General features: G+C 45.4%; 1 protein-coding gene across 8 annotated transcripts in view; it reads left to right on the forward strand.

Annotated features, from left to right (window-relative positions):
• Nucleotides 1-13,228, forward strand: part of NEDD4L (NEDD4 like E3 ubiquitin protein ligase) — a 945,521-nt gene that overhangs the window by 428,001 nt on the left and 504,292 nt on the right. For 2 of the 8 annotated variants that reach the window (XM_069220092.1, XM_069220101.1), the window contains exon 1: nt 1,302-2,581. The exons of 4 other annotated variants lie outside the window; for them this stretch is intronic. In XM_069220092.1, coding sequence (XP_069076193.1) covers nt 1,427-2,581 — 1,155 coding nt within the window. In that variant the 5' untranslated portion in view covers nt 1,302-1,426. Of the gene's footprint in view, nt 1-798; nt 2,582-13,228 lie in introns of those variants that run through there. 2 more of the 8 variants (XM_069220112.1, XM_069220122.1) reach the window with 2 other exon arrangements.

The following is a 13,228-nucleotide window of genomic DNA, read 5'->3' on the forward strand; positions in this document are numbered from 1 at the left end:
TTTTTGGCTCCGCGTCCTGTGTGAACAATGGCGGTTTGTCCTGCCGCTTGGCACTTTTTCGTTTAGCAGTGCGGCTTCCAGCCTTGGGCATACCTTTCGAGCGGAGGTAGAGGTGCCTGAAATTAGTGCAAACTGTAGTTCTGGTGACGTGTTCTCTCATTGTTTTGGTCGAAACTAAACTTGAGGAAGTTGGCGCTGGAGCACTCGCCTTTGTACTTCTGCCTACAATCTGCACGCTGACTTATCTCCGCGCTCAGTTTCATCCCTAATTGGAAATCCTGACAACTGGTCCGGGGCGGCAGTCTAAAACAAAAGGCAAAAGTGCCCTACAGGGAGCCTGGGAAAAAGGTCCCCGGTGCAGACCTCACAAAAGAGAGGGCCTTCCCTCCCTGTGAGCGCCCCCCCTTATCTCCCGGTGTGCGTGTGTGTTTCGGCCCTGTTCGTGCCTCGCACGGATCCGTCCTGGTGCTTGCGGGCTCTTGGCAGGCGCAGCCGTGCTTGTCCGTGTTGGCAGTCACGGGCAGCATTAGAGGGTTTCTCTCCGGGCCGCTGCCAGCGCAGGGCATTGTGCCTTTACCGTGTTTAAATCGGAGCGCAGCGACGGGTGTTTTGTTCACCGGTTTTTATGAGCCTTGGTTTTGTGGGCCTATAAAAGAAAGTTTTTTTTTTTTTTTTTTTTTCCTGTTTTTTTTTATTAAAGTGTCAGTGTTTAATTTCCATATGCAGCTGCGAGAGGAAAAATGCTCCGTCCTGCGGTGCATGTTTCTGTACTTTCGGTAACAAGCAGGCATTGCATTTGAATTAACCCTTTATCGCAGCCGTGCCTTGGCACCGGACAGCGCCTCGTACTCGGGAGCCGGCGTGCCCGCTGCGTGGACGTGTTCGGCCGGCTGCAGCCTCCGGGCCCGTAAAAAAGCGAGCAGGGGGCCGTTCCCGCGGCGCCCTCGCTCAGCAGTTGCGCCGCGGCGTGACAGGTGCTTGGCACGGGGAGGGCCCTCGGCGCAGCGCGCCTCTCGGGCTCCGGTGGCGGGAGGGGGCGCCGGGCGGGACCCGCAGCCGAGCCAGTGGTCGCCCCTCTCCCGCGGGCCCGCTGATGGAAACGGAGCAGCTGGGAAGGTGCTGAGCGCCAGGGAAAGAGAGTAGGTGGGGGGGGGGTGGGGACCGGGTCACGTGCCCGCGGCCACCCTACCCCCTGCCCCCGTGTGTAGGGGCACCGAGGGCTCTTACCCAATCATGCCCGGAATGCCGCTTGTCACTCGGGCTATTTCTGCTATCTGTCGCTATCGCCGCCGCGCCGCTAACCGCTTGGCAGATGGGACGCCTTTTCTTGGACTTTATGCCTTTGATTTTTAGCTTCTGGCAGGGCCCGGCTCGCTGCTGCTGCTGCTGCTTCTTCACTTTTCCGCCTCTTCGCCTCCGTTAGATCATGGCCCACCGGCTGCGGTTTCACTTTGGCTCTGGTCGGAGCAACACGGACCCGGAGTCGGACATCCTAGGCGGGGAGCCGGACGACGACTTCTTCATGGCATTCCACACCCTACCGAGGAGGAATGGCCCTCACCCCTTCTCCCGGCACGGGGCGGACTACGGTGGTCTGCAGGAAGAGGGCTCTCTGAAGAGGAGCACGTCCATGTTTATCCCCCAGCTGCTCAACAGCATTGACCTGCGTCCAACCAGGAGCTCATCCATGCAGATCTCGCTGCAGCGCCAGGCGGCCAACGGCTACGCTGAGGAGTGTGGGCCACCAGAGTCCCCAGAGGAGGAACTTCCATGTGAGTTCTCAAACTTTAGGGAACACTTGACGTCCTCTGCAAGAAGTACTTGCTCCTCAACAAGCAGTCTCCATGACACGCCTGACAGTTCCCCACCCACAGTTCATGGAAGCCCAGGGCGGCTGGCGAACGGGGCCGGCTCGTGTCACCATAGAATGTTTGGTGGACCTCACTCGAATGGCCAACATGGGCCTGCTGCTGAGGGCGAGCAGGCAAATGGAACTCCTCCAGGTCTGAATAGAGCTGATGTGACTGCTCAGCAGCATCCTCTCTATGGTGATATCCGTCATGTCAGACTGCTGCCCACTAGCAATGATGGCACTGAAGATACTCCTACGGAACCTAGGCGTTGGTCTTTGCAACACCTACCAGACTCTTCTGGAAATCCTGGGAAGAGGTGCTTTGTGTTTCAGTTACAGCAGTCTCAGACAGGCACTTCCAATCCAGGGAGCGACTCTGATTTTGGCGTTACTGGCACAAAAGGGGACCGGCTGGTCCGATATCCTCGTATACGATTGGAAAGGAGTACCTCCTACCCGGTCCAACCACGGATTGAACGTATCAGCCCACCCGAGAAAGGAGTAAGAGCAGATCCTCGCCGAGTCAAACGAGATCATGTTGAAATGTTTCGGAGCAACTCTGCACAAAGGGCATCTCAAGGACAAGGTTGCACTTTTAAAATCCAACAAGATCAGAACACAGGGCAACCCCATTTTAGAATTCTTGTAACCCATAGCAGTGATGACCAAAATAATTGTTCGGGGCAGGATGTTCCAAGCAGCCCCAGTTCTCATACCAGCACCCCCCTGGTAAGTCTGTGGAGGAGTATATTCTAATGAAGCTATAGGATTTTGATGTTTTAAGTTTAGTTGATGTTTGAACTTTAATTTGGTTGTTTTAATCATCTTTTTGGTGGCACAACATCACCGGAAGATTTTCCTCTATGTAGAAGGCCTCAATAAATGCTGCCGTTCTTATGTGCTTTGGAAGATAAAGTTGTGGTATCCTAAATTGGTTTATGCATGTTCCTTTAAGCTTCATGTAATTTCTGTTTTTTCAGAAGTTGCTATAATTTCTCAAGACTTTGCAAAGTGCAATGGCTTGAGAAATCAGAGCATTACAAATGCTTGATGTTAGGTCTGAAACTCATCAGGTTATTTTTTATAATTTTAGCACAGTTCATGCTGTTCCAGCCACCATTTAATAGTTTATAACTGTTTCTTTGTCTGAAAAATTGTAATGCCGGTGCTCTCTTTGTACAGTTTCCTGCTATCACAAGTGTTTGGGTTAACCATTGTTCTTGCTTCTCTGAGCCTGGGAAGCTGTACTGAGGATCACAATAATGGAAGCCATGTCTGCCTTAGCAAGGAAGTACTTTGCTGCAGGGAGCGTGAGTAGACCATTAGTAGGGAATTGCACGTACATGATTTGCCTGGCGGTGCAATGTAACCCTGCCCACTTGAGTTTCTAAACTGGATGCTGCTGAATATAGAACAATACACACTCTGTCGCCAGCTGTGACAACAGACTGAGTGGAGCAGATTCGCTTTTTATTGCTGGTGTGTGTTTCCTTGCTCTTTCTCAGTGAAATGTAGAGCAGTGAAGCAGCTGTTAAGTACAACAGGGCTGCTTGATGACTCCACCCCTTATCTGGCTTCTTCCCAAGGCTGGCGGTGTGAGATACCATAATGTAGGTGTTCTTTGCTTTTTTTCTTGTTTTGTATGCATTGCCTTTGAAGAAAAATAGATTTGCACAGCATTCTTGAGAATATCAGACAAGTGTTAGAGCAGGTGATTAGAAACCATGGGCCGTGAGCGACTGTAGTAGTCCAGAGTTTTTGAGCCGTACTTTCCAATTGGACAGTAGAATACAGTGACCCTTTGCGCTAGCACCTCTGAAACCAACCTCTAGTCCGGGGGATATTTGGCACTGCAGAATGTGGGTGTTGCTGCTAACTGAATAAAACACTCATTTTGTTTCACCCTGTAGAGTGTTGGTGCATTTCCAAGACCTGCTTCCTATGGAAGTATTCTTCATTGGGGTTTTGCACATTATTTAGCCACGTGTTGTAGCCGTCACTTCAGCTGTCAGTCGTTGATCCATTTTTTCCTTTGCCTCTTTGTTCAAAGTGCATTACTCATCAAATAATCAAGGAAGCGAATGATGGATGCTACGATAGTTGATCACTCTATTCCCACCACCTGAAAATCATAATTAGAGGTCTGTGCAGTATGGCAACATCTTGCTGTGGTCACAGTTATGAAAGAATATCAAAATACATTCTGTAGGTCATTTTGTACTGTTTTGAATAGCATGTCACCATATTGCCATCTACATATCCATAACCCTTTTCAATATTCTAAGCACCAATTTGTTCATTTGATCTGTTCTGTGAACCTGTGTTCAGTATAAAGAGCATTGTTGTGTTGACAATTTACTGAAACGTATTTCCTTACACCTTTCAGTCTATGAAAGAACACCCCCAAAGTAGGTAGGAGGATGTAGAACATGTTTGTAGTGGGGAAACTGCTGTGTTTGTACAATAAACCACCTCCAAGTTAGTGAGTGCATTGGATTGTTGAGGTGGCAACAAACCTGATCCTATTTTAGTCTGACCATTAATTGGAATCATGTGACCATGCTCAGATTTGATTGGCCATCATAAACCTTACCCAGTCTGCATCTGTTTGCATTCCTCAGTCTTTGTACAGGCTCCTTCAGCATCCTGAGTTCAGCTACGCTGCAGTCATTTCGGGATCAGCGTGCAAACATCCCCATCTCATAGCCTGAGGCTTGCGGTCAAATAACGAAACAGTTTTCACTGCACATTGTTGCCCCTTACGTTTTTGCTTAGTGGTTGATTAAAACAAACAAAAATAAAAACTTGCAGGGGATCAAATAATCTCGTACACAACCGTGCCTGCAGGCATCCCAAAATGTGCCGTGAAATTCACCGAGATGACTCGAAGACCTCTTTCAAAGCCAGCCTACAGGGTTTAATCACCCAAGCACTGGGAATGAGCTGGTGGCTTGTTTCTAAAGCGCGGCCTTCGGTTCCCTACCCAGTTGTAAACGTGACTACAGCTATCACATCCATGCCACAGGACCCAACACAGGCCATCAGCATGCTAATCTGGGGGCCTGTGGGGCCTCATGACGTCATAGTCTGCACAGCTTTGGAGCATTCATCACCCAGCGCCATGCTTCTGCCCCCTTTCTGCATTCGCTACATTCACACGAACGTTTAGAAGTTGTTCCCTTCAAAATGTGCATTGAATTAAAATGTGGTTTCACATCTCAAATCATGACCTGCAGAATATAACTAAAGCGGAGAGTAGGATTTTACGTCTTGGCAGTTCCAGGCTTCAGGCCTTGAGTCCATACCTTGTGCTTACACAGAACGCCTGCCACCCTATTATGACGTCCAGATGGGCAAGCGATTTTTACAGGAGAAGTGGGTGGAATTTCTGTATCAATCTTGACACAGGGCAGTAGATCAAATTTTTGTTTTTGTCTCCGTATGTCATTATTTGCTCAGTCGTATATCAATACTGATATATTTATTTCAAATGCTGTGTCCCTGCTGTGGAATAACTCTTGAGGAAATGGTCCAATCTGAACACCAGAAAATGAAGGGACCTTAAGTTTCAAAGGGAGACTATTTTATAACGTAGAGGTCTTTGTTTTAAAAAGTCTTTTTTGATGGCGGCATTAACGCTATCCGTTGGCTCAATGGATGGTGATGGTAACATCTTTCAAATTTATTGCAGCATTCGGGGTAATAACATTTCCTTTCAGCCTTATACTAAAGGGATGCAATAAAACTGGCGGGACTTCAAATCGAACATGAGCCTCCAGTTCCTTTATTAAATTACTGGCTGTTCGGTGAGAATATAGTGCTCGAAGTGAGCATAATTTAAATGTAGCCTGTTTACAGTGCTAGTGTGACGTGTCTAACCCATCTTGCTGGTATCATACATGCCCTGCTTGAGACCACAGCAGGTCACTGTGCCCAGTTGTGTTAGCACTTAGAGTCCTGTAGTAGCCGATTTAGTAGTGTAACCGATGTAATTAATATTTTAATCTAAAAGCCTACAGTGTGGTTGCCCTTGAACAAAATCTGTATCACTGTCCTCGTTACCTAGGCTTCAGCGACGAATCGTTTCTTTCTGGGCTTCTGTAGATACCTTTACTTCTCCGCAGTTAAAATAAAATTGTAGTTTTCCATATCTTAAACTCTTATGTCCCACTGCATTATGGTCATTGTAGTTATGTGCATATGAATGAATACCTTTCCTCACATTTTGTTTCAGTGCAACTCCTAATATCTATTCCACTAACCTTGAGATACCTCAGAGAAGTGTACTGGTGGAATTTTGTAGGGAGCTAAATAGTTATTTGTTTCTTCTTTACCTTTGTATGATTGAGACTAGTGCTTTAAATGGAAATATAGTTGTGCAGGTACTCTTTATTTAGAGTACCTGTTTGCTCTTGAGAAGTGCCGGTACTGATCCATTGTGATGTATTGGAACCGTGCTCAGAAGTGCAGGTACTCTCCCCTACAAATTACAGAAGTGCAGGTACTCAGTACCGGACAGTACCTGCCCATTTAAAGCACTGATTGAGACCTAAATGCATCACCCTTTGTACTATGTGTTAACAGATCTGCCGCTGGTCTGCCCGGGTTGCAGGGGTACACGATCGTTTGTAACAATACTGTTATGCTCTTGTCTTGCCTTCTTTTCACAGACATCTTTATTTGTGATTTTGTTATGACTTTACATTAGCAGCAACACATAGAACGTTTGCTCACACCACAGAGCAATTGAACATTGTCAGTATTTTTATGCATTCCCTCATTGAGTGAAACATCAATAACATGCTCTTTCTCACCCACTCCCTTCCTTTCTGATCAGCTATTGTCTACTGCGCGTCTCTGTCCTCCCCGGCAGTACTCCCTGCCACGTGCTCTTGTTACCTTACTCTGTTTCCCATCTGCAAGGATGCAGACATTGCTAAATCGTGTAAGAATGTATTAAAGACCATTGTAGTGTCTGGGAGCGTAGCTTTATCAGTGAGATTCGAGGGGCGTGAATCTCGGATTTCCGAACTAAAAAAGTGATGGGGCGCAGTGTGAATGGATGAGAGGCCCATGGTTCCGAGTGGCCATGAGGAGCAGGGTCACTACTGATTTGCATAAAGTTGGCATCTGTCTAGAATGGAACAGTGGTCGAAACATGATGGATTGGACTACACTGAGCGAGTGCCAGTGGTTAGACTGTTTGGAAGCATTCCACTTTTGGGTGTATGTCTGTAAACAGGAGACTGGCACACCCTTCCAAGCCTACCACTGCCAATGTTTGTGAATTCCAAAAAGTAGTAAATGTGCATCTATTCAAAGAGTACTTCTGTGGGTCCATAGTGGCTACGTTTTTGGTAAAACGACTACTATATACATTAAAGCTCCTAGTCCAAGTTGAACCTGCTCAGTGGGATGTGAACAATGAGAACAACCGACACAGACATATTAGACCCGATTCAGGGCCCAGACCCAATTACCATTTTGGGTGGCGTGGAGGGGAGCTGGTTGCACACCATATTCCCCCCACACCCCTGAGCATTTCCCTCACCATCGGGGACGTTAGAATATATATATTTTTTTGGTTTTAGTTAACACGCCCCTTTGCAAACAGAAAACCTAAAGAAGATCAGTAAAACAAAAGTAAAGTACTGTAATTGGCACTCAAACACAGACGCAGCGTTGTTACCTTTTATGACCAGCCAAGAGCAGAGCCTTTCTGTGGTTCCTGCAGTGGGGTCTCTTGTCTGGCGTGTGATTCTGCCACTAAGGAAAGCTGTTGCGCTGTCATGCTGAGGCAAAGTGAACACCAAGGTGTTTGAGAAAGCCAGCAGAGCGGGTGGGTGGGTAGGGGTTAGCCGTTATCACAAGCAGCCTATGGTGGAGGACATAAACTATGAGAGATGACTAGACAATAAAAACACAGGTGAGTTGGGTGGGTGGCTGCAGTTGAGGTACTGCCCCTCACGTCGTGTACAAAAAAAAAAAACCGTTCTTGAAGAAAAAACTCGAATAGTACTATAAAATCGATGAAAGTAAACTATTTACTGTGAAATAAAGCAAAATAAAAGTAGTTTGAAATGTTCATAGGAAATCCTCACCGTCCTGAGAAGCCGTTTGCTTCTTGGAGGTAAGCGCGGATCTTTCCAGGGATGTGGACGGCTCTAGTAACCTGCGGGTCCCCGTTCCCTGTACCTCTGAGCGGGAAGGCTGAGAGGGATGAATGTAATAGCAAGCTGGTGTGTGGTCTGAGTGGAAGCTGAGCGATAGGGACAGTTGGAGGGAGCATGAGGACCTGGTTGGTGTACATACCCTGAGGGCCTAACAGGAAATAAATAACTTCCACCTATCCGAGTGGCTCCAGGCTCTTCTTTGAAAACCCTGCACTCTGACGTCAGCAGGCTTCCATTTCACACATTTGGAGTCTGTCTCAAACTAAGCTCACTCAAAGCCCTTTTCTGCGATGTTACACTCACTCTCACTCTCACTCACTCACACACACACTCACTCACTCACTCACACACACACTCACTCTGTATGCGGACAGCCCGACATTTGCTGTGAGCTGCAGGTCATGAGTTTGAATCTTGGTTATGCTAACACAGCCTTATGTGTTTCCGAGGTCCATAAATTGACTGACATTACACCTTTACTCTCAGCAGATGCGCAGTGTCAAGCTTTACATATAGCAACAAGTTTTACTTAGACGTACGTTACTCCTACATATGTAATTTACAGCGTCATAGAAGCGTTGTCCATATGTGACCACTGATGGTCCGAGGTGTGTGAGTGCATAGTCACAATTGCAGAACATAGGCCTGGCCAATTCATGTTTTGTGACATGAGAGGCATATTTAGTTCAAGTTCTGTATAGTGTTTTTAATATTGTCAATTCCAGTTTGTACTTACTGGCAACAATAGCGTTGGTTAGCCAATCAGTCTCCGTTTTGTTTTTAATAGCACAGCCTTCTGCCCAGTTTGGGTATGGAAACTATGAACTCGTCCCTTTGTTAAATCTTAGCGTTCCATTCAATCGTCTAGGCCTTCCTTCCATGTACCTTGGGAGTGCGATGGGACCTTATGGGTACCGCATCAGAGGACTACCGCCGCTGCTGCGGGAGCTCTAGTTCCCTGTGTCTCTTCCGAGCAGCGGAATGTTAAGCACAGACAGCGGGATCCTCTGGAATCTGTACGTAGGTGGTTTATCCAGAGAAAGTTGTCATGCATGATAGGAGAAATCGCCAAGGTTCTTTAAGTTCTAAGGTTACATTTCTATTTCTGCATAAGAAATTATCACCCTGTCTGGGGGCAACCAGTATGGCGGTTTGTGTATCTTCACTGGCAGTAATGCCCTCGACATGCAGGGATACAGTTACAGACACACACTTACCCTCCGAAGATATTTGAAGTAATCCATACCCTCTTCAGCCTCTCCCAAACACCCTCTTGCAGTGACACACTTACAGTAACACACACCTACTCCGCTGATCTGTACAGGGACTTCTTCCTTACTAGTGGCAGAGATTCTTTATCAGTGCATACCTGTTTCAAGTAACATTCGAGGGCATGTGGTTGACTTAACCCACACATGGTTAGCAACTCAGAGGTTTACGCTCAAGGTGTTAGACCGCAGATGTTTACCAGAAGAGGTCTTAGCGGCTGGCATTCCGCTGCAAAGATGTTCACCCCTTTGTTGGTACACATTGGTGTTGACTCATACTCCATCCATGGCCACTCAGCGCTCTCAGGTTACCCATTGGGAGGCAGTCTTTGAATCCAGCTCATGTGCATTTTAGATTTCTCAGCATGTTCATTCCTACCCATTTTGTTTTCTTCCAACTGTAGCACGGCTGTACAAAAATGGTTTCCAACTCTCCATGTGGTGTTCTCTCTCCAGTCTCAGACATGGTTTATTCAACCGTCCCTCACACACTGCCAGCCAGTTGCCTTGGTCAGCCTGCAGCCCACTCACTTGCATTGTTAACTCTTCCCTGTTGGTGGTTTATCACCAACCTACCAGGGCATTTTCATAGAAGTTTTGAACGCTCATCGGTGTCTGCTTAATTCTACTGTAATTTATAATCTCTCCAGAGCTACCACAGTGACTTTAGGCTGTTGAAGGCAGTATGAAGTTATATAGGAACCAAAATAAAATATTGATTCATCCACATAACCTTGGCAAACCAATACTTTATTTTCCCTGCTAAAATGTTTACTCTTAGCAAATCCAATATGGCCAGAGCCTCCCACTCCTACGCATAAACTTGTGTGAAACTGGATGAACGGATAGAGATACCTTCTAACTCAAACATGCTTAAAGGAATGCATCTTATGGTTACACATATAGGGATGTAAACAAGCTAGATCTTTACTGTCCCCTTTCTCTATACCACTGGACTTACTTGTGTGTTGGTAAGATTCGGATCAATGGGACAAAGCTTAATTGGCCAATATGCCAAATTAAGAATTTCGTATGTAATTGTGAATTGCTGCAGATCATCACCTCTGTGGCTAAAATCTTCCATTGTCTGCAGGTGACAATTCATTTTTATGCAGTACATTATTGCCATTTTTAAGTGCTGCCTATAGCAGATGTTACTATTGTCCATTTTAATGGTACTCAATTAACTGACCTCAGTAGTATGGGAGGCTGTTAATGAGGCTTGAAACTCACTTAAGCTCATGCCTCAGTGTTGAGCTTTAAACTCACTGACCTATCATCCTAACAATGGCCCTCGGGTGGTGCCAGAAATGTCATTAATTTGTGTACCTACCAACCTAAAGCGATTGGTGATTTCTGCTTCACCATCACCTCTGCCACAGTTAAGCTGACCACCCTTGCTCTTGGTAAAACACAGCGTTCTTGAAGAAATGCCTACTGTGTCTCCTGTGTTTGGAAACGCCTGACATTGAGGCTAAAGCATCATGCACGTCTTAAGGTCCTGCCTACTCTGGTGCTTTCTCTCAAACTCCTTAAATTTACAGTCTGCGATGGACCCAAAGGCCATCTAAAAGAGGTGAGATTTTACTCTTCTGCGGGTTGTTAATGACCAATGATTTACTATTAATACTATATTGAGACCTGGCGCATAACCAGAGGCTGCTAGCATCTAACGATTACTGAAATTCATGGTGCATCATTTTTAATGAGGGGACAGCCGGATTGTCAACACTGCCCTGAATTGTAAATGGCTGTTTTTTTTCTCAACAGGGCAACAAATTCACTTTTCCTCTACTCAGAAAGAATGCTTTCCCCAATGTGTGCTCCTTCTGTTCTGCTGGGTTGGCGTCGTACAGATTCCTGTAATTGTGAAACCTGGGGCCAGATGTATCAAAGGGTTTTACCCATTCTGTATCTATAGGGAAATGTGTTCGTACATATGACCCCTGGTTCTCAACAGTCCTGGAGTGATCCTCTGTGCTTTGTGCAGAACACTGGCAGACTGGTAACCAACCGCCAGAGCTGTGTTAATACTGGACAAATATGCTATTAGTAACCAATGTTGGTGCTACGTTCTGCAGTCATTAGAGACCATATAGAATGTCTCTGAAGGTTGTGACGTAGACCACTACAATAGGGGAGCGTGAACAAAACCTTAGTTCTAAACTCAACTTTGTTTTGCTTTTGGGATAAAGAGTAGGATGTGCACAGGGTGAGCAACTTAAAGTAAGAAACCTTAGTTACTGCTCCAGGTTGATGTGAAAAGGATCATTTTTCAGAAAGTTTAACAGATTGCAGGACTGGACTGTGGCACGTTGCCCGGTGTTCCTAGACAAATATCTGTGTTCCAGCAGGTCTCGTCTCTGAAGATGTGGATCTTGATGTTATTACGATTAAGTTACAAGGAGTTCTGGAACATCAGGCCATTAACTGCCATTTAATTAATAATTGCTTCTGCTGATGGTGCCGATTGATCGATATTGATAATCTATTTGCTTGTCATTAGCATATGTGAAAAAGCAGAGTTCAAAACCAATTGTGAGCCTAAATGGACATTGAAAACTACTGGACTTAATATTGATCCATGGAAATGCCACAGATGAGTTTCCAGGGGCGCAGTGGAAACCTTCTAAAACTTAAACTGTGTTGTAGTAAGTATCTGAAAATACAACCACGCTCTATGCTTATATCACCCTGAACCATTTATTTCATTGCAGACACACTTAATGTAATAGTCTGTCAATTGTTGGCTACTTCAGAGCAAATTATTGAAACGTGTCAAAAGTACCAAACTGACACAATGACCAAAAAAGCTACACGCAGTACATTTCTGGCTAATGTCATAAAGAAAATTCCACTTCCATCAAAATTAACAGTCCACCACTATAGGCCATGCTTGCATAAATCCTGTATTCATTATCCACACATGCATAAATCCTGTAAGTTATCCACTCATAAATCCTGTATTTGTTATCCATGCATGCATGCATAAACCCTGTATTTGTTATCCACACATGCATAAACCTTGTATTAGTTATCCGTGCATGCATAAATCATCTATCTGTTATCCACACATGCATAAATCCTCTATCCGTTATCCACACATGCATGAATCCTGTGTTTATCCACCCATGCATAAATGCTGTAGTAGTTATTCATGCATGAATCCTGTTTGTTATCCACACATTCATAAATCCTGAAGTAGATAGCCATGCATGCATAAATCCTGTAGTAGTTATCCACGCATGCATAAATCCTGTAGTAATACACACATGCATGCATAAACCCTGTATTTGTTAGCCATGCATGCATAAATCCTGTATTTGTTAGCCATGCATGCATAAATCCTGTATTTGTTAGCCATGCATGCATAAATCCTGTATTTGTTAGCCATGCATGCATAAATCCTGTATTTGTTATCCACACATGCATAAGTCCTGTTGTAGTTAGCCACGCATGCATAAGTCCTGTTGTAGTTAGCCACGCATGCATAAGTCCTGTTGTAGTTAGCCACGCATGCATAAGTCCTGTTGTAGTTAGCCACGCATGCATAAGTCCTGTTGTAGTTAGCCACGCATGCATAAGTCCTGTTGTAGTTAGCCACGCATGCATAAGTCCTGTTGTAGTTAGCCACGCATGCATAAGTCCTGTTGTAGTTAGCCACGCATGCATAAGTCCTGTTGTAGTTAGCCACGCATGCATAAATCCTGTTGTAGTTATCCACGCATGCATAAATCCTGTTGTAGTTATCCACGCATGCATAAATCCTGTAGTAGTTATCCACGCATGCATAAATCCTGCAGTAGTTATCCACGCATGAATAAATCCTGTAGTAGTTAGCCATGCATGCATAAATCCTGTAGTAGTTATCCACGCATGCATAAATCCTGTAGTAGTCATCCATGCATGCCTAAATCCTGTATTTATCCATGCAT

This window comes from Pleurodeles waltl, chromosome 1_1, assembly GCF_031143425.1.
Source record: "Pleurodeles waltl isolate 20211129_DDA chromosome 1_1, aPleWal1.hap1.20221129, whole genome shotgun sequence".
Classification (NCBI taxonomy): Eukaryota; Metazoa; Chordata; class Amphibia; order Caudata; family Salamandridae; genus Pleurodeles; species Pleurodeles waltl.